The sequence below is a fragment of the Sinocyclocheilus rhinocerous genome, unplaced genomic scaffold (genome assembly GCF_001515625.1).
Source record: "Sinocyclocheilus rhinocerous isolate Xijiao unplaced genomic scaffold, SAMN03320098_v1.1 scaffold551, whole genome shotgun sequence".
In the NCBI taxonomy this organism is placed as follows: Eukaryota; Metazoa; Chordata; class Actinopteri; order Cypriniformes; family Cyprinidae; genus Sinocyclocheilus; species Sinocyclocheilus rhinocerous.
Genome location: NW_015624564.1, coordinates 1,922,500 through 1,949,554, shown reverse-complemented (window position 1 = coordinate 1,949,554; position 27,055 = coordinate 1,922,500). Strand labels below are relative to the sequence as shown.

General features: G+C 37.5%; 3 protein-coding genes across 3 annotated transcripts in view; 1 reads left to right on the top strand and 2 right to left on the bottom strand.

The window, feature by feature from the left end:
* Window positions 1–1,623: 1,623 nt before the first annotated feature.
* LOC107744050 (coiled-coil domain-containing protein 3-like) lies at window positions 1,624–8,947 on the bottom strand. The gene is made up of 4 exons (XM_016557522.1): window positions 8,913–8,947; window positions 7,081–7,269; window positions 5,469–5,643; window positions 1,624–2,245 (listed from the first exon to the last, which is right to left on the bottom strand). Exons 1-4 carry the CDS (start codon window positions 8,945–8,947, stop codon window positions 1,958–1,960), a joined length of 687 nt encoding a protein of 228 aa, XP_016413008.1. The 3' UTR covers window positions 1,624–1,957.
* LOC107743880 (optineurin-like) lies at window positions 8,387–13,457 on the top strand. The gene is made up of 14 exons (XM_016557336.1): window positions 8,387–8,601; window positions 9,233–9,384; window positions 9,477–9,670; window positions 9,745–9,891; window positions 9,974–10,038; window positions 10,332–10,442; window positions 10,531–10,609; window positions 10,774–10,889; window positions 11,609–11,758; window positions 11,908–11,992; window positions 12,231–12,386; window positions 12,505–12,647; window positions 12,727–12,788; window positions 12,892–13,457. Exons 2-14 carry the CDS (start codon window positions 9,252–9,254, stop codon window positions 12,996–12,998), a joined length of 1,548 nt encoding a protein of 515 aa, XP_016412822.1. The 5' UTR covers window positions 8,387–8,601; window positions 9,233–9,251; the 3' UTR covers window positions 12,999–13,457.
* Window positions 13,458–18,250: 4,793 nt separating this feature from the next.
* The window catches only part of wnk1b (WNK lysine deficient protein kinase 1b), an 80,050-nt gene continuing 71,245 nt past the window's right edge, over window positions 18,251–27,055 (bottom strand). The window contains exons 30-32 of the mRNA XM_016557513.1: window positions 26,029–26,070; window positions 22,451–22,656; window positions 18,251–22,158 (exon numbers count right to left, since the gene is read on the bottom strand). Coding sequence (XP_016412999.1) covers window positions 21,814–22,158; window positions 22,451–22,656; window positions 26,029–26,070 — 593 coding nt within the window. The 3' untranslated portion in view covers window positions 18,251–21,813. The remainder of the gene's footprint in view (window positions 22,159–22,450; window positions 22,657–26,028; window positions 26,071–27,055) is intronic.

Sequence of the window (27,055 nt, the reverse complement as noted above, 5' to 3'; positions counted from 1 at the left end):
ATATATATATATATACACACACACACACATATATAAATATACACACATACATGTATATAATTAATAAATATACACACACACACAATTTTGTACCTATTTTAGCTAAAAAATTATTACAAATCCAAAATAATCGATTTGAATCAAACTGAATCATGTTGAATCATTTAGTAAGAAATCACAATCAAATCTTTGCCAAAGCAGCTATTTACATACCTAATGGGAAATATATTTTGTCTCCTCTCATAAGTGAAATATGTCATTTTTACAGATCACCTGGCCGTTTGCCTTACCAGATGCTGGAGGGTCGTTCAGCAACTCCTAAAGACATTTGGGAATATGAGGGAGGCCATCATTTCTCAGAACTGGACTGAGACACATGTTAAACACATCCTCTCTCCCCTTCCTCAGCAGATGAAAGGAGACGATGAGTGAGGATTTGCTGAAAAGCTTGATAACTGAACCTCTGATGCATTACTATCAGCTACACCAGAAAGGAAGAATCAGATGTAATTCAGTGTAATCATAGTATCTGAACGTGTGTGTGTGTGTGTCCTCGCACTTACCTCTGATGAAACTGTGTGAAGTGTGTGTGGGGTGATGTAAATGCATAGATCCTTTATATTGTCTCTTTTAGTAGTTTTTGCATTGGAATATCAGCTCTATCATTGGAATATCAGTCTCTTTTGCTTTGTATAATTTGAAATTCAAGTTAATAGTAATCTGAAGACAATGTTAAAATATATTTAATTTTGACTTTAAGACTAATTATTTTGAAAAAGTTAACTTTAATAATTATAAAAGCATCAAATCACATCATTTAGCTCTATCCCATCTAAACACGTTTGTATTGCTCTTTTAATCATAATATTCTTCCGTCCGTCTGCACAAACTAATATCAGCAGTCTCAAACTCCACAGAAGTATGAGCTAATAGCATTTGTTCTGCTTAAACTTTGAATTTTGTATGAGTTGTACAATGTACAGTGAAACTAAACAGTGATACTGTATAGACAAACTAAAATACTTTCAGCTAAGACCAATCACAATTCAGTATGTAAATATTATGATGACATCACTGCTTCCTGTTACATTTTGAATGCTGAATATTGTAACACTTTTCAAACTTTTATCTTAATGTACTTCATCATAATTCAGTGAATGCATCTATGACATCATCACTGTCGGTTGTATTCTGAATGTGTAAACAGTTCCTCAGTGTATGTTAAAGTGATACACTGATTTTAAGATTTAAAGGGATAGTCCACCAAAAAAATGAAAATTCTGTCTTCATTTACTCAGTCTCATGTTGTTCCAAACCTGCATGACTTTTTTGCTCTGGTGGAACACAAAAGAAGAAATACCGAAGAATGTCAGTAACTGAACAGTTTCTGTTCCCATTGTATGGACAAAAAAAAATTTGATTTGGCTATCAACATTCCTCAAAATATCTTCTTTTGTGTTCAGCAGAAGACAGAAATGGTTTGGAACGTGATGATGGTGAGTAAATATTGACAGAATTTTGGGTGGACTGTCCCTTTAAGATTTGAAAGTAATACACTGTAAACATTTTAATCTTTTAAAAATGCACTTCATGTGGTAACATTCAAATTAATTCATTTAATTCAAACTCAAAGTCTAAAATACTACATTAGGTTACACTAACAAGTCATTTTTACGGGTCAGATTAGAAATAGTTCCTTAAGTATTCACTTTTTACACTAAAATCTTGAATTAGCATATTAAGCATATTAAGCTTATTTAATATTAAAGCTTACTTTATCAATATCAACATTAAAATTATGTACAAAACAAGTTTACACCAAGCATTTGGAGCTTAATTAATTGCTAAAAACTGTGGAAAGAACAAAAAAAGAAAAAGTAAATATATGGGATTTGAAGACTGCCCTGCAGTCTGTTTGAGTCCGTGTAAAGGTGTGAGTGTGTGTGTGTGTTGGAGCTCACAGTCCGTGTGTGTATCTGTGGCGTGGAGGGCTGTGTTGGGGTGAAATGGCATTGATGTGATGTCCTACACGTCTCTCCGCCGTCTTCAGGCGCTCTTGCAGCTCCTGGCGCTCCCGTTCTGCACGGCGGGACACTTTTCGGGCCTTCCTCAGAGAATGCCTCAGTTTCCCCACTCGTTCTTTTAACTGTTCGTTCTTCCTCTCCAGCTCGGCCACGCGCTCCTCAAGCTGTCCAACCCGCTCCTCCTCCTCAAACAACACCTTCTGCACTGAGGAACACAGCAGCTGAAAGATAAAACGACAGAAGGTTACTCGTGTGCAGAGATCTGTGCATGTATTGACAACCTGACCCTGTGGAATGAAGGTCAACATACAACATGACATCATTTCCAGTCTCCGTCAGCCTTATTACTTCCTGCTGAGCACTGCCTTTCTTCTCTGGGCCCCTACACATGCCAGTGTGTGTGTGATGGAGGCAGTTCAAAAGTGACCCGCTGTCATGCCCACAGTAGACACAAGCCGAGGCATGCTGTGTGTGTGTGCACATGTGGAGAGTGTGTGATTACATGGCCGTGTCTGTGTGTATTTGAGCAACAGGCCGTATGTTCTCCCTGAACAGTGGAAAGGTCTAAATCCCTATTGTAAAAGGCCAAAGAGTGTCACATGATGTTAAAGGTCACCACATGAGCTAATTGAACAAAAAGTTAAGCACAAATGACATGAAAACGAATGGCCACGAAGGCCAAACATAGCCTGCTCTGCTTTTAGACCCAAACTAGACCCAGATGAGTGTTTATGAGAAAAGAAAATTAGATGATAAAAGAAAGACTGAAGAAGAGAGTTTGGGTAGAATGATAGAATGATAGAACGATAGAATGATAGATAGATAGATAGATAGATGATAGGTTTTGGCCATGCTCTTCAGAATCCAACATGATCTTAGCTGAAAATACATTATGCATTGAGCGTTTGATTTTGTAGAGTTTAATAAAGCATAATGGATGTTTAAGATGGATTATACAAGAAGCAGGGGGTGACATAACTAACAGACACAGTGCCAGCTACAGTCACAAGAGCACAAAGTCCCTCAGGCAGCCTCAAACAATCCTTTTCCCACAGGAAAGCTCCTGTGTAAAACAGCTCTCATTATCTCTCTGAGGTTCCCGGGCCTGATAATCACCCCCACCTGTTCTTGCAGCACACACACCATCATTATCTTTATCTTCTCTCTGCATCTGTCTGTCTCTCTGTGCAGATGTGATTAGTGAAGTGTCCCGGTGTATCTTTTTTGATTTGTAATACTTGAATGAATGTAACAGTATTTTAAAGAAATGTTCAGGGTTCAGAAAAGATGCTGTTAATAGAGCTTAAATGGTTTTGAATCTGAATATCCCTTGTTTGCATCTAGACAGACCGACTGTCACATCTGTTTAGCTTAGTGGACACCTGTTAGAGGAACCCTGCACCTCCTCAGGTCACTGGCTTTAACCTAGACGTGTATAGACGCACACAAAAACACTTCTGACAGCTTTTGATGCATAAACGTTTTCTATAATTGATTTCAATACCTTAAATTCTGAACACATTTTTTCCTTAATTGCGTATACACTTCCAAAATTTGGGGTCAGTAAGATTTTATTTAAATTAATATTTTTGAAATGAATACTTTTATTCAGCAAGAAAGCATTAAATTGATCAGACTTTGACATTGTTGTAAACGTCTTGTGACACTAAAGACTGGAGTAATGGCTGCTAAAAATTCAAATTTGCCATAACAGGAATACATTTTAAATTATATTAAAATTGAAAACAGTCATTTTAATTTTAATAATATTTCCCAATATTACTGCTTTTACTGTATTTTGGTTGGCATAAGAGACTGGGAATTTAAAAATAAGATTGTACGCCATGTACAATCAAGATAATATCTGACTTATTTAATATAATACTTAAAAAAGGTATCTGGACATTCAAATCACTCTGTATGAACGTAACTCTGTTAGATAACAAAATATCAAACCATGTTTCATCTACAAAAAAAAAAAGACAGAAAGAAAGAAAGAAAACTGAAAATTGATTTCCTTAACTTTTTAAAGTTAGTGGATGAAGTCAGTTTCCTTCAAATTTGACAACCTGAAAGTATCCAGATCATTTTTGTCTTCATTTTGAACAGTATATATATTGGTTTTATCATTTAAAACCTGATAAAAAAATCCATTTGACTTTTTTTTCTGAAAGAAATAGAATTTACTTTGAATTTTTTAATTTCTACTGCAATGAAATTCATGCATTGTGGCCAAATGCTTTTTTGTTTGACTGTATACGTTTGTCTGGAAGGAAAGGGAGATTCCCGCTGGTTCACTCCCTGAACTTTTCTCTGTTGGTATATTACGCTCAATAAATCTGAAACAGTGTCATCCCAGCTGATAACTGTTTTTCGGTTAGTTGAAGTGGCTATTAGTCTGTACGTTCAGGCATCTCATTGTGTTTGTCTTAAAATAAACCCCTCCCCTCTGACAGTAGACTGCAGTCCGACTAATGAGCGGTTTTGTGTTTGAATGTACAGCAGGTAAATTTCCTCAAGGCAAATATATCTGACTCCACTTGATACTGTGTGTGTGTGTGTGCTACATCCTCCAAAACCCCTGCCATAACCTCTGAGGACCCCTGACATTCCTCCCATTCTGCCTTGAACCGTCCACATCAAACGCATGATTTATTTTCCTTTCAAAAGCCACCACTGTTTCCCCGAGAGGATGTCCACATGTCCAGCTGACGTCTCCCTCACTCTTTCTCAATCTTCTTTCTATCTCAGCTTTATTTTCGGTGGCAGATGTGTGTGTTTAGGTGAGACAGACTATCCGTGAGTGTGTGTGTGTATGTGTGTAAGGTAGAGCAGCTCTAGCTGGGAGGTCTTTAATCTGGCCTCTATCGAGCCGAATGAACTTTCTTGAATTACCTCAGCCTCCTACCGTGATGAACAGTCACAGTCATCAATACAAAGACCACCAAAGAAAGGGAATTGTGTGTCTAAGTGTGTGCTGTATGAAGGAGCTCCATTTACCCATGAGAACCTGAACATGGTACTTTGGTATTATTCTCACTACCTGTGTTAATCAGATTCCTTGATTCCTTAATACAGCTTCAGTTGTGTTTTCTCCAGACGCTAGTGCAGAACTAGTGGAATGGAAATTGCCTGCTGTTTTACTGTTAAACACAGGTAAACAATAATGCAGTTGTGCATGCAGACACTCCTGTCTTCATAAAAAGCCATTTACGAGACTCATGAATTTACAACTGAGCCGTTTCAAAACACTGAACACTCTCATAACGTCTGCCTGTAACGATGCAAACAAGCTTGCTCAAACACGTATACATGCTGATGTTCACCTTTCGTGGATTTATGCCTTTCGATTTTCTTGTCTTGACAAGATACATCGTTTTCATTTATGTCTGCCACTCTATAGTGCATATTGAGCCCATCTGTGTGTGTTTATTGGTGTCGTACCCTGCTGTCTTCCTGGCTCTCCCAATCACTATTAAAGTTGTGTATCGTCTGTCCATCAGTGCAGTTTGAGAACTGGAAGAGGCTGGAAAACAGTCGTCTGTTCTCCAGCGTGTCAGGGAATATGGCATCCTGGAAGTTAACTCCATGAGGGAGGATGTTGTAGTTTTCATCCATCCTGTAAGAGACATGCACATGTTTGTTTGCATATACTTGTGAGGATGTCTTATTGACTTGATTACTTAAAGGCACAATATGTAAGATTTTTTTATTAAAATATCCAAAAACCACTAGAACAGTGTTATATGTTTTGCTGACTTGTGTACTTACTTACATTATCCCAAATGTTTCGAAGAATGTTTAAATCCAGAGAAATAAGCAATTTTAACTAGTGATACGGACCGTGTCCATAGTGTCATTCTGTCACCTGCCAATGACGTCATAACACCTCGATTTCCGGTTTTGTAGAAAACATGGAAACACCAAAGACGCATTAATATGTTGTGCGTTTTAATAGACTGGTGACGACCGCACAGAGTAGCATTATAACAGAACTTTCAAATGTATCTAGTATGATAAAACAGCGCTGCTTTTTTCCCCCACATACGCACGACCGGAAGGAGTGGAAGCGGACGACTGTGGCATAATAAAAGCGCCGCTGCTTTCGAGCCGTGTGTCACGCTCGTTCAAGCGCCTCGTTTCGCTTCGACGGCTTTCAGCCTCACCCTGCTTCATTCTACTACGTTAATAAATCATTAGCTCATCCATGAACATCCATGAACACGAGTCCCGTCGGATTGCATCGGCTGTGGGGATGAAGATGACAACTACCATGATTCCACACTCAGTCACGGCGTCATCAAACTACGCCTTTGTCTCTTTGTTTATTTTGAATACACACCCTCTAATGGCAAAAATGACATATTGTGCCTTTAAATAAAAAAAAAAAAAATAAAAAAAAAAAATCTAAATTAATTTAAATACTAAAACAAACTTAATGTTTTAAATTAATCTTATAAATCAAAAGTCAATTTAGCAGTTCATTTCAAGTCAGAAATCTAAAAATAACAATAATAATAATTTGTGGTTCAGTATGCGAGTAGAATGATTGAATAAAACCACCCCGATTCTTACGTAGAATCTGTTCGAGTCATGTTTGGGAATCGTACTACATTGTTCCTGCTGTATGTTTCTGTTTAACTAAAAAGAACCGGCTCATAAGAGTCTTAAAGGGGTCATATGATGCTGCTAAAAATAACATTATTTGGTGTATTTGGTGTAATGAAATGTGTTTATGCGGTTTAAGGTTAAAAAAACACATTATTTTCCACATACTGTACATTATTACTGGCTCATAATAAGAGTCATTCGTTTTGGGAATAAGACTTCACCGGTTGCACTCTATGTTTTGATTCACTAAATGGTTCATAAGAGTCATTTAGTAGCGGTGCTGCACTGAATGTTAGTGCAAAAAACAATGCCAAAATATTTAAGGCGCAAGAATACATGTTTGAGAACCTATACGGAATCGTACATCATGGAATTTATTAGATTTCCCCCAATTAAAGTTCAGAAAAAGAACTGGTTCTTGGTTTTTAAACAGAAGTGAACCCACCTGAGAAAGAATATGTAGGAGTTGTTTTCCATCACCGTGTGTGACTGACAGCTAAAGTACCCGAGTCCCGTGAGGTTGAGGAGCGAGCCCGCGGGCACCTCCAGCATGCTGCCCCACGCCTGGTCGCATAGCAACTCCACCTCCGCCGCGTAAAGCAGCGCGTCCTCCGCGCGCTCGTGCTTCTCTGCACTGAATGTTAGTGCAAAAAACAATGCCAAAATATTTAAGGCGCAAGAATAAATGTTTGAGAACCTATACGGAATCGTACATCATGGAATTTATTAGATTTCCCCCAATTAAAGTTCAGGCTGCTCCTCCTTGATCCATCACTCCTAAAGTTCGTCTCAGGCCAATCGGACGCGCTGGAGTTTAAACAGCCAATAGACGCGCTGTGTCCTGCGTCCATCCAGCAGCCTCACTGCTGCGTTCCTGGACGGCATTTGGACTAATTTTCTGTCTTTATTGATTATACAGGGAGAAAACAGATCACTGTTCATGGAATTCATTTTCTAAAAAAAGTGACTTTAGGGAACGTATGGGCTCTTTACTTTTCAGTCATGGACAAGTTTATTTTACTAAACAATATGAAGTAGTTTGTCTCTGTATTGTGTTGCCCATTTAAAATTATTTAAATCAGCCAGGTGCCTTCTTTAACTGGGATACCACTTCTATAATATTTAGATGTGATTTATAACATGTTTGCAAAATGCAGAACAGAATAATTAATAATTCATATAAATAATACAACAAAGAACATCATCCTTTTATTTCATGCTGGTGATATAAGTGTTAAAACTAGTATTTTGAATTTTGATAAGCACAAAGGTTGTAGTTAACAGACTTGAAAAATATATTGTTGTGTTAACTATAACACAACAACATTTTGAACATGCTACAATATATTTTTTCTGGGAAATATCGATGACAGTTCAGTCTCACCTTAATTATTAGGTTACCAGATTATAATTTCTCTGAGAACTATCTTTGAAACTAAAAATATTTAATAAGATTTCCCCACAAGCAGTAAAGCCATTAAAATCATACATGCCACAAGTTTTGAAAGCATGCACATTGTCGTTCAGCTCTATGGCTCCATCTAGTGCATCAACAAAGTCATTATATGATAAGTACCTCAAATTTTTATTATAACGATATTGATTTACTATTGTTGTTGTTATTGCTATATTGAAGCGTTTGTATGCCTGTTACACACTAAAATCGTAAAGGGGGGCACGAAAAGCCCCTCCCTTTGCCCCAGTTCTGGGTGCGACCTCAGCAGGACATGCGCAGGGAAATCCCGGGCCGTCACCGTCAGCTGGTTCAGTGCTGCGCATGGAAGCGTCTTCAGAGACTAGAGCTTTATAGCACCGGATAGACATTTACGTGCATAACGCTTACTGTAAACAGACCAATCCTTCTGGTTCCCGGATCTGTGCGTTCAGAGCGCTGCACTGACGTCTGGATCAGGAAGCGCAGCATTTCCCAAAACAAGTCGGTGAAGCCTACACAAGTGAAAGCTTGGTGAGTATCGCGATGCTCTTAAATGTAGAGAGTTATATAACATTTTATATCTTTAAAAAGTGTCTCCAGATATATTAACATGTTGCGTACTTATGAAACATATTAGGGCGTAGTTTAACGAGTGTCTAGTTAACTTTCGTTTTCTCGTAATATAAATTACGAAACGTACCAGGTAGGATTTTAACAGTCACCATTTAGATTAGCGTTGAATCCCATCAGGAAACTAAAGCAAACCATTGTTTGCCACTCATACATGTGTGTCATCTAGCCTACTTACACTAATCTCATTCAAAATTCATTTGATGCCATACGATAGGTTTGTGTACAGATACAGAAGGAAAGTCATTATCACTTACCTACAACCTTCCAAACCACTGAATCGTTGCCACCAATCAGAACGAGTCCGAGTTTAACTTGATAACCTTTTTAGACCGACTAACGTGAATAAATTCAGGTTTAGTGATTTGAATCAACTCGAATTTTCGTTTTTTGTTCAACTATTTGCATCTTGAACATACTAGCACTAGCACATTTTTGGTTCACTCTTAGTTTCACTTTTATTTCTGTGCTGATAATTGCATATTTGAGCATAAACCATTCTTGAGTTATGTTATGGTATTTCATAATTCAGCTCAACAGATTCCAGAAACATGGCATCTGGTTCATCGATGATGAACGGGGACATCAGTCACCCACGGGGGTCTGGCCCGGGGAATCTGGGCAGTTTAGAAGAGACCCTCCAGCAAATGAACACTCTTATCAAAGAGAACAGAGAACTGAAGGGTGAGATTTCATTTCACTTTCAGCCATAATCACAATCCACAAACTCGCTCCATCACTCACAACAACCCAATGTCCTCATGTGTATCCCACAGAAGCCCTGAAACAAAGCAACTTGTCCATGAAGGAGAGATTTGAGGGTCTGTCAGCATGGAAGGAGAAGCAAAAGGAGGAGAGAGACTTCCTGGAGCAACGATTAGAGGATGCCAAAACCAGACTGAATGCTATGGATGTGGAGAACGAGGCGCTGAAGAAACCAGTGGAAGAGCTGGAAAAAAGTGGAGCTGAGGTGAGAAAATCATACCACACAGAAGTATATAATCAATTTAAAAAGACTTAAATGAAGTTAAATATTTGCCATAGTGTTTACACACCGAACTGGAGGCGCTGAGGGGTCAGATTGCTCGTCTTCAGGCTGAGAAGAATGACCTGGTAGCGTTGAACTCTGAACTCCAGCTCAAAATAGGTCAAGGTTCACCTCGAGACTCCTTCATTGAGATTAGAATAGCTGTAAGTATGCACGCGCACACACAATCGCAATGAAGCAACACTATGTTGCTCAATTTGTCACTCTCTGTGCTTTTTTCCATAGGAAGATGAGTTAAAAGTGACCAGAGATTTGCCCAATATGCCAAAGGACCCATGTGCTTTCAGCATGTAAGAACTGCAGAATTATGCATAAATTTGCAATGAATTGCAAATAAATTTGAAAATGCATATTTTCATTTGTTGTATGTAGTTATAGTTTGTGAGCTAGATCTGACAAAAACTCTGTCTGTGTCTTAAATTGGAAAACGGATTCAAATAGTTCCTTTAAGATGCAAAAATGTCCTTTATGGGTTAAAGTTAGGATGTGGGCGATGGTTATTCTATAGTAATTGTAGGAACACAATAGAAACCTATAATAGGTCCTCAATTTGATAACTAAGCAAATACGTGTGTGTACGCAGGCCAAAGGCTGAGTCGGAGGAACAGACGGTGAGGCAGCTGCTTCACTCCCTCAGAGCAGAGACTGATGAGAAGGAGAGACTGCAGCTAGCGCTTCACGAGGCACGTGGGAGGTAGGACAGAATTTCGCATACCCTCTTAGAGACACAACTTAAGGTGTTTGAGCTTCTTTTATTGTATGCACATATTGTGTATTTGCAGAATTGCCGAATTTGAGAACAGACTGGAACACGCTGACAGCAGCGCTCAGACATCTCTCCCCTGTACAACCGAAATCAATGTAGGATAATCAGACTTTTATAGCTATCCGTGTAGCATTTTTGAACTAGTTATTTGATCCAAACATCCATGTGACTGTGGTCTTGTCTGAAAGAAAGTGAAACAACTTTGAATTTACATTTACTATGAGGAAGCGACATTTTTTTCTATGTTTGTTTTCACCAGTCAAGCGCTGAGGTGAAGAATCTGGAGGATCAGTTGTTGAAGCTCTGTAATGAATTGAAACAGGCTCAGGTCAAACTGGACGAGGCTGAGAACATGAAAAGAAACTTGCAGGACAGGTCAGAAACACCAACAACCTATACACAGCCTTTTAAAAAAAATTTAAATAATATTTAAAAACTTTTTTTATACTGTATATGTATCATTATTATATTTTAAAATATAAAAATATATATATTTATTTGTATTATTACGTATTTTTCTAAATATTAAATGTGAAATTGCTTTCAAACTTGATTTAGTTCGTTCTGGTTTAAAATATCAGTTACTGAAGCTCTGTAATGAATTGAAACAGGCTCAGGTCAAACTGGACGAGGCTGAGAACATGAAAAGAAACTTGCAGGACAGGTCAGAAACACCAACAACCTATACACAGCCTTTTAAAAAAAATTTAAATAATATTTAAAAACTTTTTTTATACTGTATATGTATCATTATTATATTTTAAAATATAAAAATATATATATTTATTTGTATTATTACGTATTTTTCTAAATATTAAATGTGAAATTGCTTTCAAACTTGATTTAGTTCGTTCTGGAAATGAAAATCTAGTTTAAATATAAAAGGTCACCTAAAGTTTAATAGTCTGTTGTTATACGCAACAACACAATGGCGCCAGAAGTTTCTATTTATATATTAATTTAACCTAGAACTGTAGAGCACATTTTATAAGTAATACATACAGAAAACCAGATCTTTCTTTTGGGTGTACTATTGCTTTCTTTACAATGTTTACAATGTTTCCTAGCTCTCACATCTCCTGTTCTCTCTGCAGGTGTAAAGATCGGGAGCAGGATCTAGGTACTCTGAAAACTCAGCTTGGAGAGAAACAGAAGGTCCAGGCTGAGAACGACTCTCTGAGGGTTCAGATGGAAAGCCTTCAGGCTGCTGTTAAACTGGAACAGAAGAAAACTCAGGATGAGAAGTGAGTGCAACTTGTTACCCCCATCTGATGCCTAAAAAAAGGTGCATTTTTGAACAGTTGCATGGGGGAAATATAGACTCAACTCGGTTGCACATTGTGTTTATGATGTTTTCATAATAATCACATCTCCTGTTATCTTTCTTTGCCAGGAACAACCTGAACCAGCTGAAAGATGCCTATACCAAGCTGTTTGAAGACTACAATGAGCTCCAAGAGGAAAAAAAGAAGAGAGAGGTACAAATTCCCATTTACTTTAGAAAAATTCAGGCTAACATTTATTTTTTGTATTCGGCCAGACACTATTATTTAGGTACATCCGTGAACTACAAATATTCTCTTAATTTTTGAAGGAGTATTAAGCTTGCAGAATTTCTTTTTATATTTAAATACAGTTCGATTTAAGGCAGTTCATTTAGTATTTGGAGTACATTGGTGGTTCATCCTTCTTACGTACCTCATTGTGCATGATCAGAGTTGTGCATCACGGGAAGACTATGATGACCTCCAAACCAGGTTTGCTACGGCTGAAAAGGCACTGGCAGACAAACAGCAGAAGATCGATGAGATGAAGATGGAAATCTTCCAGAAGGAAAAGGAACTAGAAACCATTTCTGTTTTCCAGGCTCAGGTACGAACGATTGTATGGTGGCATGGCTGACTGGGCATCCTCCCACTTTTTTAAGGTCTTTCCGATCTGTATCATTACTTATTATGTGGGGGTTTTTTTGTTGTGTATACACATACAGGCAGAGATATATTCCTCGGATTTCTACGCAGAACGAGCAGCTCGGGAGAAGATTCACGAAGAGAAAGAGCGTTTGGCCACTCAACTGGAGTATGTGAAGAAACAGAACACCCAACTTCAGGACGAGATGGAGTCACTCGGCAGGTATGTCATAAACTTCAAACACTTACCTGCTCCCATGTGACCTCTGTGATACCGAAAAGGGAATTTTTTTATGCTACAGGCATTCCATGAGTGAGATGCAAAGGAGACATCCTCAAGGGCCACCATCTGCACATCAAGGAGGTAGAGGTCTTCCCTTAAAGAGTCCATATTGTACACTTTTGTACAACTGTACTTGTAACTGCATATCGGGATAACAATTAACATAGACCTCTTTATACCACAGGTGATTGGCAGCAGCAGAATATTCCAGAACACGCTTGTCCCAAATGTGGGGAAGTCCTACCTGATCTGGACTCCCTGCAGATCCACATCATGGATTGCATCATCTGAGCTTGTTGCCTAGTAACCATACCAGATCCCCCCATATGTGAACTAGCGGTTCGATAGCTTTAAGCAGCCTGAAACATAATGCTTCAATAACACAGGTCTATAAACCCTGTACATTATCAGTGTGGTTGGTTACAGTTTAATGGATGCTATTGGTCGAGGGTGAGAATCAGGATTTGATGTGTAGCTTTGGTTCTGACTGGTTGGATTTACTCTGAATACACCCTACATAACAGCAGCATTAATTTAAGCTGCTTTAAGACAATTTATCACTGTCAAATATTAAGAAAAAAATATAATCAGTGTGGCATACATAATTATCCTGTTGTGGGTGAATTATATTATTGGTAGCAAAAAAATTTTTGTTTAAAATTCGTGTTTCTGAAAGAACCGTTTATTTTAAAGACTTAAAAGAAATCTTAGTTATATTTTCATTATATTTTCAATGCCCCACATGATACAGACAGATAATGTTTTTCTTACTTTTACTTGTTGGATCTGTTATCTGTTAAAGCACTTTATTCTGTTCGATAAGCAAGGTTAGTAAGTTAGATTTGGGGCAAGTTTCTCTAAATATATATGTATGTTAAACCTGCCTAAATCTAATAAATACTTTTCTGAAGTTCATATTGTTTTCGAAACATGGGCTCTATTATTAATGTGCTCTCTTGAGGTTATGGGTAAATAACCATAAAGCATGTAGCATTAATCTTAAAAAGCATATTAAAGGACTAGTTCACCCCAAAAATGAAACTTTGTTGTCATTTACTCACCTTAATCATGTCGAAGTCGGTATGCCTTTCTCAGTGGAAGAAAAATGTAAGTTTTGAAGCACGTAATGGTCAATCGTGAGTGGATCATTTAAACCGATTCTGTGAACTGAAAGATTTGACTCGAACCATCCGTTCACTACATTGACGCGGGTCTCATGAACGCAGCAAATGTCGGTCTTTGCTCACAAATAACCACCATAAAACTATGATAACTACGATTTCATAAGACTTCGCATAATATTCTAATACCGACTAATTCTTATGGTGTTTTTTTTTTTTTTTAGCTTTATAGTAGGCCTACCACCTGTTAAAAAATATTAGCTGGTTTAAGCTGGAAGTAGCTGGTTTTAGCTGGTCTCTCAGGCTGGTCAAGCTGGTCTCCCAGCCTGACCAGGTTGACCAGCTAAAGAAATGGTCAAAAAAACAACAACTCTAAAACCAGCCTGCTGACCAGCTATGACAGCTTAGGCTGTTTTTTTTTGTTTTTTTTTGTTTTTTTAACTTTTTTTTTTAATTGAAATGCAAAAATTATATCTGAAGCTGAGGTGTGATGTAGTGTTAAAAATGCCTTACCTTGCTTGTATTTAGGTGTTGTGTGAATGTTTTTTGAGCTCCCTTTATAATGCAACAGTGCCAACGTAAAATTCTTTCATAGGCACTCAACAGGTGGTAAATCCCATGCTGTTAGCAGATTTGCTGAACTTTTTACACATAACATGTTGGCAAATTTACATTTGTCAAGTCAGCAAGAGTGTTGAAAAATTATTTAACAGTTCACAGTCCTGATAAAAGCAGGTTTTTCATAAGCAAAAAGCTTTTTTTTTTTCATCCAGTTTAATATTCTGAAACAGATTCATGTCTTTACGCAAACCCCAGTGCTTCAGTTGACTAATTTTAACATCATATTTAGAGCCATGATTTTTCTTACTGTATTTATTTGTGCTTTATTTGGGATCTTATTTACAACAACTGGACAGCTGGAATTTATTTTTTATTTTTTTGCCCAGCTGCTGAAACTGATGTGCTTTAATACATGAAAATGTGTCTTTCATATATATTTAGAAAAAAATAGACTGTTTGTCATATATAATTTACTTGGTCAGCATATGTATCTTTTTCTATTGCTGAGCTATGGACATTTGGGAAAGCACATGACAAACTGATATGGAACTGGTCCATCTCAAAGTCCAGTGTCTCCAATATGGAGAAGAGAGTCTTGCTCAAGAAATGGACACAGAGTTCCTGTGCAGAAGCAGAGTCTTTCCATAAAGCTTTTCTACTTTAAATACAACTGTGTCTGTATTTTAATACCTAAATACCTAAAGCCTTAATCTAATAAGTACCTTTATGAAATTCATATAAATATTTAAACCGTCTTGACACAAGACTGTAGGGAGTTGGTGCCCTCTTATGGTGCACTTTGTAAATAATCATAATTAATAAAGATAATGTCATTGAAGATAGAGCAACATTTTGAAGGCAAAATGTTGCTGTAATTCCAATAACATAATCACACTGAATTAAGTTTTATATATTTATTGAATGACTTTTATTAGTATTGTACTGCGTTCAACTTTTCGTCAGTAAACAGACTAAAAGCATTTTGTATTAATATAGATTTTTCTACAGTAAAGGAAGATCAATTGAATCTCTCCAAAGCACGTCAGAGTCCAAATTCGCTCACTTCATAGTGCACTCAGTTGCCGTGTGCTATTAGTGAACAAGTGAGCAATTTCAGAGACAGCCTTAAGAGGTGATGTGTGCAATTTCTGCATCTTTAGCGCCACCAAGCAGAATTAAACATGCAATGACAAACATCTGATCCCAGCCCAAACTCACGCCATCGGTACTGATGTAGATTTGGAATGCTCTGCCCTTAGTGTCAGGAACCACTGCTTTATACCATACGTCTTGTACTTCTGTAATTCTGTAAAATCTGCATATTGTGCACAGTATACATACATAATCTGTGTCTATAGGCCTACTGTGCACAATATGCAGATTTTCTGTATGCATGAAAACTGACGACCAGCTCATTGGCAAAATGTACAGAAAGAATACATACAGTACAAACTGTGTGGAATTCTGTATCCACCAACTGTATTCTTTAACCTTTTAAATCTAGGGTGATGATTGAACTGAAGTAACGGTTTAATACACTTGAATTACATTTTTATTTCTAAAATGCTTATTTCAATATTTGTGTGTATTAAATCATTATAACTGAACATGTGTTCTTTCTGACGGCCATGGCAGTGTTTGATCATCTTGGGCTGGTGTCTCTGGTTGTGCTGATGCTGGTGTCTCAGCTGGACTTCACTGGTGCTGCCGTTCCGGTGTGTAGTTTACGAGCCAGTAACCTCCCTGGTGATGCTTTGGGAAACAAACCCGATCCATACGTTAAGGTCTGGTGTGGCTCTACTTATGTGGGCAGACAGAATATCACCAGGGTCAGGGTTGCAGAGTTCAACTTCCCCAACTGCAAAGCCAGTGAAAACCTGAAGCTGGAGGTGTGTGACAGAGATATGTATTCTGTGATCGCTTGGGAATGTGTACCACAAAGGTGCAACAAGGCTCTTAGAGTGTTACATATAGTCTGCACAGAGGAACCATGTATTACAACTACAGATTGAGTTGAAATAAATTTGTTCCAATCAATCAGCACTTTGAAAATCTGCTTTGAGACAAATTCTCTTAGATCATCTTTTGCAGACTTACTGACTGTTCCAAACTGATTTTTTGCTGGATTCTATTTACCAGTTTAAAGGGGTCATATGATGCGATTTCAAGTTTTCCTTTCTCTTTGGAGTGTTACAAGCTGATTGTGCATAGATAAGATCCCTGAAGTTGCAAAGACTAAAGTCTCAAAACCAAGGCCAATCCCAATGCACTGGGTCAGCTGGCCAATCAGAGCAGACTGCGCTTGTCGGAAGGAGGGACTTTGTAGAAAATTAAGCGTTTGAGAGAGGCGGGGCATAGAGGACCTACAATAATTTGAAGTATTTGAAAAATAATGTGTTTTTTGAACATTAAAGCATGTCAACATATTCTGTTACACCAAATAAGGATCTTTAAAAAAGCATCATATGACCTCTTTAAAACTCTGATTAAAACTTGTTTGTTTAGAATAGCTTTTAGTGATTTGATTGTTTGTTTTGTATTGAATAATTTTACTCCAGACTGCTTTCTGAACGAGAAACAATTCAAGGCAGGTTTTGCTAAAAAGTTAGAACTCGAGGATGGATCAGTACCCTCTGTTTGTGATCCAGCTGCACCTCCAGAAGTAGTAAGTCCCACACTTTAGATTTCTTGTGATTATTTGCAAATCGCCTCTTCCACAGAACAGAGGGGCGGGGGGAGCAGAGCTCATTAGCATTTAAAGAGACATGCACCGAAACGGGGCGCTGTGAACAAAGCTGTTTTTGACAAGGTAAAAAGGGTGTTGTTTTACACGACCACTGTGGAATTTTAACCAAAGTATGTTGCAGAAATTTCATGAAGACCCTAAAGAATCATACCAACTTGTGTAAAATGGGCATCCGATGTCCCCTTTACGTTTCTGTGTTGGCCTGTTTACATTTTTTAAGCTGCCAAGAGTGTATAAAATGCTATCCCCAGAAATCATAGAAGCAGTGCATTAAAATAATGTAATTATATCCTGAGAGACAACAAAAGCAGAAAACACTGGGGCATACAGTCCCAGTGTTTGAAAAAATAATAATGAAAAAATTTGAGTTTTTAAAAATGTAGTTTATAAAACATACCAAATTCTTAGAAATTTTCTATTTATGTTCATGTAGGTTTCCACCAGAAATGATTTTTTTTTTACCTTTATACCATTTTCAAGAAAAGTGTAAGAATCATGCGGGGCAACCATCTAAAAAATATTATTCTCAAAAATATTTTATACAATTTTTAAGTTAAAAATTTTATAAAGAATGTACTGCCAATGCCTTTTCAAAAAAGTTTAAATGACTGGCTAATTTAGGATGACATATTGCATGTTGGTTGGACCACATAATAAGCCTTTTGAATATTACTAAGCAGTGAAGAAATTTTGTTGAAATAAGTATTCATACATATCTGTGGTAAGTTTCTGTGTTGGCCTGTTTACATGTCAATAATAAATATTTACTTGGCCATGTGGGTTTGTTTGTGACAATCTGAATGCATGTCAAAAAGATGTTCCATATGAACTCAAATTGACTCATTGCTGGTCTGACTCAGAATCCAATATGTCACTAGTATGAAGATCAGTCAAGACACATAATGCACGTACACATTTAGGAGGACAGGGCAGAGTGCACATGCACACGTGGAAGGACAGAGTGCGTGTCACTCACTTTCAAATAGGATCACAACCAGATGAAGATTTAGTTAAATGCACTTTAGTATCATTAAATCTCATCAGCTCTATTGCTCTGAACTGCATTATAAGGAATCCAGCATCCATTGAGAATTGAGAAGCAGAGGCAAGCTTAATTTATTTAAATGACTTTTATTAAGTTTACAAATAGGGTAACAAATGCTGTTTTATTGGAGCGCAAAGCGCAGTTTTATATGAAGCTAGAACATCCTATACTTAGTGCAAAACATACAGTTAAACATTGCCGATGATTCCCTACATGTTTTTGTTTGGTTTTCATTTTAAGTAACTCTTTTAACATTTTGTACACTGTTAAATATCATACGGAGAAAAAAAAAACACTGAATGAAAGTCGCCAGAGGAACTCTAGAAACTCAAAAGACAGCAAAACAAGCGGATCAGATAGCAGTACAAAACAAAATAACTTAATGACAGGTCAGTAGCATTAAGTAAACATTGTTCTGTTGTATTTCTTTCCACAGGAGAGCGACTAGAAAGGAAGGTTTCATTCAATAAGATACTTTTTGAGTGAGTTTGTGTGCATTTATTTTCTCTGTAACTAGTCTCATGCAAAAAAAAAAAAAAAAAAATTTTTTTCATCAAACTGAATGTCTATCGATACTGAATGGCTCGTTCGCACATCAGCACGCTACAAACGCATAAAAAAAAAAACTTTTTTTTTTTTTTACATTTTCCAAGGTGCTGTATCATTTACATCAGAGGTCAGAGGTAAATCTCATTTTGTTGTACATCCTGCACTGCAGTTACATAAGTGCCCTCTACAGTCAAACAGGGGGACCTGTTTCTTACAGCGAGAGCAAATTAACACTTGCATCATATCTGGAACAGGGACATGGCACTCAGAAGGTAGTATTACACAGATTTCATTAGCCTGAACACTGAGCAGGTTGGACCTCTTTGTTAAAGACCTTCTGATGTGTTCACAGTTTGAACGAACCAAATGACAAAGTGGGTAAAAATGAGCTGTCTACAGGTAAAGCGTTGCGTACAAAGCAAGAGATAAAGGTAAAACGATCGTATTTTAAATATAGAGAGCCAGTTGAGAATCTAAACTGTACAGTTGACCTAAAGTGAAGTTCCTGTACCAGACGTTTCACACAGACGACACACTAAGCAGTATGTAACGAGCTGTAATCTACACCCTTTCAGTAGTTAATTTGATGAGCATCTCCACTATGCTTTTGTACCCCAAATAAAATGCTCTAAGAATCTGTACATTAGTTTCTGGTGGATCAGGACTGTTCTCAATTCATCTGCACAGCTTAATGTGCTGAACATGACACTAAAAGTTAGTTTGACACTGCAGGTCTAGTATTTTGAATAAACTAAATCATTTACAAGAGTGATTTGACTGACTGCTACAAAAAGAGAGAGTTGAGATCCCCCAAAATGAAGCTACTGATCTGCCATAAAACCAAAGGCCGTTGCCAGTACAGTGACTTGAGAACTTACATGGGCAGTGAGAGTTCAAAAGAAGCGGATTGATGAGAAACCAGCGAGAATTAGTCTTCGACAGTGCTGTTTTGGCAGAGAGTGGCGTTCTTGTGTAGGTGAAGGTTGCTAACTGTCTTTTCCCACATTTCTGGTCCTTTTCTCGCTCATGAAGTTACACATTCCATCGCATCTGTTGCTAAAACGTGTCTCTCTTCGCACACCGGAGAGGGTTTGACACTGGATGGTATCAAAACCGATCAAGCAGTGCTAGAAAAACATCTAAGCTATTGGTGGTTTTGAAGTACTTACAACATACTGTCCCATGCTTACTAACTTTCCTCGTCCTGCGTTTCTATCTGAGCCGATCCTTCACCTTCACAAGAACCGTTCACACCTTTTGAGAATCCATCTGGAAAACAAAGACTGGTTGTCAATAGCATTTTAAATGACTCATCTACGCTAGAAAGGGTGCACTGATGATAGGCACACTTACACTTGCATACTAAAGTAGATTGATGAAGTATCTAAAACGCAACCCTCAAGCACTTCCACAGCCTTTGAATGTGATATAATGGCTGGATTGTGTGTTTGCACACAGTATATATGAACCTTTCGACTTTCCCAAAAGACTAGGACTGTGCCATCAAATGGTTTCAGTCGTAGCCAATTCAAAACGGCATCCAAAACAGCACCTCATTTCTGCAGTATATTAATGTTCACCCTCTGTGAAGTCCAAAGACCAGCACTCCAACCAAGTGCAACGCTTGAGACTCTCCGTTGCCTTACATATCAAACCCCGACTCCAAAAAACAAAAACAAAAATAACGCAAGGCACTAGAATCTTCAGAAAGCTCACTGGGCGTAGGGAAAGAGGGACAAATTGGTTTCTTCAAGTACATTAATTGAATCCATTTTACATTCACATTTATCTAATAATATAAAGAAAGTACAAAGGGGAAAAAAGTTAAAGTGTCTCCAATAAGATGTGAATAATGAAATAGCTAGCCTTACATCTCACGAACGCTAATATCCAAACCCCTCCAAAATTTCATGTTTTTTTTTTGTCTACTTTTCTTATCTAATGTTGTCCAACAACATTTGTAATAATCACAGTGTTTCAACATCAATAACTGATGAGTAAATACAGGTCCATACAGAACACGACTTATTTGAATGTCTCGATCAAACTATGGTAAGAGGCCCCCCCTAATGCTGCCATGATCAGAAAAAGCTGATCATTAGCCATAGATTTAAAGCTTCACAGGTCTCCAAGGCGACAAATCCCGTGACCCCCAGCTTCGTATCCAAACCCCAATCCAACTGATTTTATCCACCATTTTACACGTCACCTTGTGGTGTGGCCTGATGAGAAAACCGGAAGAGGACGGTAAGAGAGTGAATAAGCTGGGATGCTGGGATGCTTGTAGAAGCTTTGTAGTACAAACCTCGGGGGGCAGCTGAAAGGCCTCTGAACATGACAAAAAAATAACTGTCCCTACCATTCTGCTACACAAGGCCAGCTTGAAGGGCATAGGGAAGAAAAACCAACTAACCAACCAAACCAAATGAATGAAATCAAAACCCTCATAACCCAATTTAAAAACAAAGGATATCTGTACATGGATTTTGTCATTTTATCTAATGAAGGCCACTTCCTGTGTTTTAAAATGGGCTTTTTTCTACCATTGTAATTATTGCATTATTCCATGGCATTGCAGCAGAGGGTTTAGGGCAAGAGGGGAACAAGGACACTAGGTTTGACTCTTCGCTGCTCACCGTCACCCACCCGACTTCCGTTTGTTGACATGCTTGATGTATGAATTTATCAGGAGGACATACAGATGGATGGATGCCAGTGGCATCTATTCCATTTTAGGTCAGCAAATCTCGAACCCCTTGACAAATGTTTGGGGCTGGGTGGTGAAGGATGCCATCACTACACATCTTAACAATAAAAATGGTCACACCTTCTTTGGCCACGTAACATTGCACACAAGTGTCCGTTGTTTTATTTTCATCTTCTCTTATTCTTTGCATCGTTGTGCATCATCCCCGTGGCATATCTGTGAGCATGCAGGAGGATTCTGGCATCTTCTTCCTCAACCATCCCAAAGGAAACTCTTGTGACAGAATCTCTGCAATGCAATCAAACGCTTGCCCAATCCGCCCCCCTTCCTTCCCCCAATTCGAGAGTTATTTAGGCCTGGCACGGCTAGGCCCTGCCCTACGTGGTCTTCAGGTTGGGTCCACCCGGGTGGCTGACTGACCTTTGCAAAGTGCTGATGTGGAAGGTCTGTAAAGGGGTCGGAACCTGGGGATACTGTCCCAGGGGTTGTGAGGTGGCCAGCAGACCGGCCTGGGTGTGCGTGGCCGAACCAGCCCACTGGGCGCTGTAAGGTGCGGAGGGGTAGCCGTACTGTGGCGTGGGACACAAGGAGCCCTTCAGGGCCCCCAGAGAGGTAGCGGGAGTTTTGGGCATGGGCGGGTGGCTGCTCAGAGTTGAAGCGATGCTTGGGCACAGCTGGCCTGGAGCCGAGTACTTACGGCCCATATTGGTAGGAGGAACCATCTGAGAAGAGGAGAAAGGAAAAACATTTATTTAGAGCAGGGATTCTCCACTCTGGCCTTCCAGGTCCCCTTTTCTGTAGAGCTCTTTTTTTTTTTTTTTTTTTAGCTCTAACCTTGATCAAAATCTCCTGCCTGTAACCTTCAAGTAAACCTTGATTAGCTTGTTCAGATGTGTTGGATTAGGATCGGAGCTAAACTCTGCAGGAAAGTGGACCTTGAAGGGCCTGAGAGTTGTGAACTCCTGATTTAGATGCTCTGTTTCAACTGTGATTTTCTCCAGAACAAAGTCTTACTTCGTAGCAGTGGCCCTGAGGAGTCACTTGTTGTTGGTGCTTGGAGCCTCTCTTGCCCTGCGACAGGGTCATAGCGTCCCTGGCCCAGTTGTCCACCAATTTGTGCAGCTCGTCTGTGAACATTCCCTTGCAGCTCTGGGACTGAGAGACGGGCGGCTGGTATTGATTCTGACCGTTTCCAGCCACCGTGTTGGTGCTGCTCGTCCCTGAGCGAAGAGAAAGAGAGGAAGAGAGGAAGAGAGAAGATGATCGTAAAAAGGAAGTCAGTTCAAAACACGTCACACTGAAACAGCTGATACAATCTGAAGCCACACAGACTATATTAATGTGTGTATTTTTTCATATACAGTTTCCCACGTTAGATTACATACGCCTTATATAATCTGCAAAATGTTTGATTTAAAAAATAAGAGAGATTTTTTTTATTTAGTTCTGCCCTGGTTTGACCTGATTCTGATTTTTTTTTTTTATGTAAACAGATTTTACATGACATATGAGAATCAAAAGTATGATTATTTAAATTGCTATTGATATTAAAAGTATGATATTAAAATCAAAATTTAACCTGGAAATAAACAAAGGTTGAGTTAAATCAACAAAAGCTAATTAAAATAAATAAATAGAGCTGCTGTCAGTAAAAGCAAGAGATTTAAAATACTCAGAGCAATATATTGAGAACTAAATGATTTGAAAATTAACAATTATTCAATTTTAGCTGTTATTTTGACTTATGATTATATTAAAATATCTGTTATGCAGGATCTTCAGGACAATACTAAATAAAAAAAGCTTTTTAATTTTAATCTCCTCTATTTGAATAAATGCAAAACATATCACAGATTATACAAAGGGTATGTAAACTTTAGAGCACAACTGTATAATATAATGATATGTGTATACAAAAAAGTCATGGCAGTGAGGCCCTATCGAGCACCTGGGCATCTGCTCTGATGCTAAAGTGACGCTTTTATCACTCTGACTCCAGTCTGCAAAACAGGTCACGAAGACAGTATTAAAACACCATCTCTGGTGCTTCACATCTACCTGGGCTTCATTATCATGCTTGCCATGGCTGTTTTCATTGCAACACAAGAGGGAGCAAAAGGGTGGTGAAATGGAAATGGATTCACCATGAGCTCCAGTATTAGATTAAATGGAACTGCAATGTCTCAAAATTCATGGAGGCTAATAAAATGAAACTTTCAACAGCTACTATTTAGAAGTGTAATTAGATAGTTGATTAGTACCATTAGCTAAACTAGGACACATCTTGATAGCACATTAATATTAGCAGGAAGTATGAGAAAATAAGCCTCTTTATGAAACACAAAGCATTGCAGTGAGGATTATGTGGTACTTTTTTTTTTTTTAACAAAAAAGCTCTGTTTACTGAGCAGTTAATGTGAAGCAAGATTAAAAATTTGCAAAATGAGTGGAAATGCCTCAGCTCCTCTGTAAGACACATCACTGTCATGACTAAGAGATAACTTTCTTTAAACATGCACTGACATAAGCTGATTGGTCATTTTATTTACACATATCTGTCGAGGAACAAAGAGCTGATGCATTTGAAAAATATACTGCAAGTCAAAAATAAAGCTGATGGGGGAAAACAGTTATTTTCTAAATCAAATCTTACATGGTTAAATACAAATGGCACAAATATCTTGCCAACTATCCAGGCAGCCACAGATAAGACCTGTTAGGATGGTAAACACAGCCCCTCCAGAATGCAGCAACAAAAAAACGACACGTTGCGCCAAGACTGAAGCACCAAAAGGAATTCTGGCCAATGTAGTCCAGAGTAAGCCATGCTTTGAAAGATAGCTACTCCTTTTCCACCATGCTGGTACTGGTGGCCAATTTGGGAGAATTTGCTAATTCTAAACATTTCCATTGAAGGCAAAGTGGTTTATACATGTAGTGGTTTATAGATAGATAAAATTGATCAAAAGTGACCATTTAAATATTTATGTTACAAAAGATTTCTATTTCAAATGCTGTTCTATATATTTTTTGCTTTATTTTAATTAAAATTAAGCAAACTCGTTCTCAATTTTAAGGACTGTAATGCAAAAAGTCTCATTGTCAATATAATAATGTGTAAAAAAAATTTATTTTAAATTTGAATTATTTATATTATAGTGACTAAAGTATTTATGCATTATGGTAGAATTTGTTCTAAATTTAGTTTTCATCTTATTAATTAAACACTAATTTACATTTAATCATAAATCTAAAAACGTGTCCAGAAAGAATGATTCGATTTGTTGTTTTTTTAATAGAGAAATTAATACTTTTTTTTTTTTTTTTGCATGGACACTTTGTTCTAAATTTAGTTTTCATCTTATTAATTAAACACTAATTTACATTTAATCATAAATCTAAAAACGTGTCCAGAAAGAATGATTCGATTTTTTGTTTTTTTAATAGAGAAATTAATACTTTTTTTTTTTTTTTTTGCATGGACACATTAAATTGATCAAAAGAGACAGTTTAAGATTTTTACAGTATTTAAAGTAAATGCTGTTCTTTTGAACTGTCTATTAATCAAATAATCTGAAACTATTTTCAGTGTTTCACAAAAATATTAAGCAGAACAACCATTTTCAATAATAATTATAAGAAGAAATGATTCTTCTGCAGCAAATCAGCGTATTACAATGATTTGTGAAGGATCATGTGACACTGAAGACTGGAGTAATGATGCTGAAAATTCCGCTTTGATCACAGGAATAAAATAGATTTCAAAATAAATTAAAACAGAATAGTTATTTTAAATTGTAATAATGTTTCACAATAATACTGTATTTCTAATCAAATATATGCAGCCTGGGCGAGCATAAGATACTTCTTTTAATCATTAAATATTGTTTATGTTACAATATATATCATAAAATCGGAATATAGATTTGGCAAAAAATAAAAAATAAAAATGTTTCACCAGCCAAGCAACAGCACCACCTGGTGGAAAAAGGGTAAGGGAGAGGTGGAGACTCCACACACAGCTTGACTTCAGCATTTACCGGATGACTTCCATTCACTTTGTTCAATACTGGAGGAACCCCAAATCCTCTCTGTGAAAACCTACCTTTCTGTGTGCAAAATGTGAGCTGTATTCCCTCAATACGTTGACTTGTGCATTGGACTCCATCCAAACAGGATGAGGTCGATGTGCAGTTAAGCGGGATGAGTCTTAAGGGGATAAAGGAAGAGTGCAGAAGGGAGTCTGGGGCTTCAAATTGGCTTGTGCATAATGGGATGAGTGCACAGACGGGTCCATTTAGAGTGCATTAGTCAGTCTGCTGCTGAGTGTGGCGTTTATCTAGAGTGATTTCTGGTTCGGTTTCAAATTTAGGATAGTGTGTTTGTGTGAGTTTAATTTGAGAGTGAAAACATACGTGACGTGCCACACTTATAAACATATGAATGGGTCATCACCGGAAAGAATGCTCAAGTCAGCCTGAGAGCTTAGCGGGAAAACAAGCTTCAACAGGCCACAGGACATGAAGCGAGAGGTGACGACAGGAAAGAGAGGGAAGGAGGTGTGGGAGGATGTAAAAAAGAGAGATAATTACTACAAAGTTGGTTGCAGGGGCACACTTTTTTCACCATCTTCCCTGAAGCATGGAGAGAACGGTGGGATTGGAGAGAATCAGTGTTACAGTAACTCCACGTCCAACACAGTGCATTATGGGAGTGTGTCAGAACATGCTAGTCTAAAACCTGAATTCAAGCCCTGATGGCTATTGATACTCAGTGAAGGCAGGGTGAGCGGGTTGTGACTATTGGGTCTGTGGCCAAAGCCAGTGATCATTTGTATTAACATTGTGAGGCAGCTAAAAAATATGTGAGATGATGTGTGAAAGTACTGTACCTGCACTGAGGGACGTGAAATCTTTTTTTATTTTAATAAAAGAAAGAAGGACTAAGGAAAAACTCATCAGATTTAAGACAGATGCAGTGACTTGCCAAGTTTGGAGAAATATTAGTCACTGTGTCAGCTGTTTTCAGTTCACTCCTTTCAAGAGATTTAATTATAAAAATGTGTGTAAATTACTACGTAAATAATACGAGTAAATGAGAATAGTAAGTTGCAGGTTCACACTGCATGTGTCAGAAAAGGAACCGCCAATCAATACTGCAAAAACATTATATGATAATACTATATGGCTAACAATTTACAATAAAGTAACATTAGTATTTGCATTACAGTAGGCATCATGAACTAACAAACTAACAATCTTATTGTAAACTATTAAACATTGTAAAGTTTTGGTAATTGACAAAATAAAATATAAAACTTAAATATTAAATTAATATAAAAATATTAAACTTAAAAAACAAACAGAAATTTGAAATGTTGCCTTGGCAACTAACTGAAGATGAAGTAGTAAGATTACTTACACTGAAAAAAGGGAAATTATATAATTATATATCACATTATATTATTATATATTATAACTATAAATTAAATATTTAATATATTAAAAATAAAAAAATAATAAAAATGACAACATACAATTATTAAAACTAATTAAAATGAAAACTAAAAAAATAATTAAAAGTATTAATACATATTTTAATAGTATATATATATATATA

Excerpts from the sequence above, each read along its gene's own strand:
- LOC107744050 (XM_016557522.1), bottom strand. The coding sequence starts at position 8,947 with ATGACTTTCCTTCTGTATCTGTACACAAACCTATC. Across the intron at positions 7,270-8,912 it reads TATCTGTACACAAACCTATC|TGCAGAGAAGCACGAGCGCG; the intron begins GTATGGCATCAA and ends ACTAACATTCAG. Across the intron at positions 2,246-5,468 it reads AGAGCCAGGAAGACAGCAGG|CTGCTGTGTTCCTCAGTGCA; the intron begins GTACGACACCAA and ends TTTATCTTTCAG.
- LOC107743880 (XM_016557336.1), top strand. The coding sequence starts at position 9,252 with ATGGCATCTGGTTCATCGATGATGAACGGGGACATCAGTCACCCACGG. Across the intron at positions 10,443-10,530 it reads CTTCACGAGGCACGTGGGAG|AATTGCCGAATTTGAGAACA; the intron begins GTAGGACAGAAT and ends GTGTATTTGCAG. Across the intron at positions 10,890-11,608 it reads AAAAGAAACTTGCAGGACAG|GTGTAAAGATCGGGAGCAGG; the intron begins GTCAGAAACACC and ends TTCTCTCTGCAG.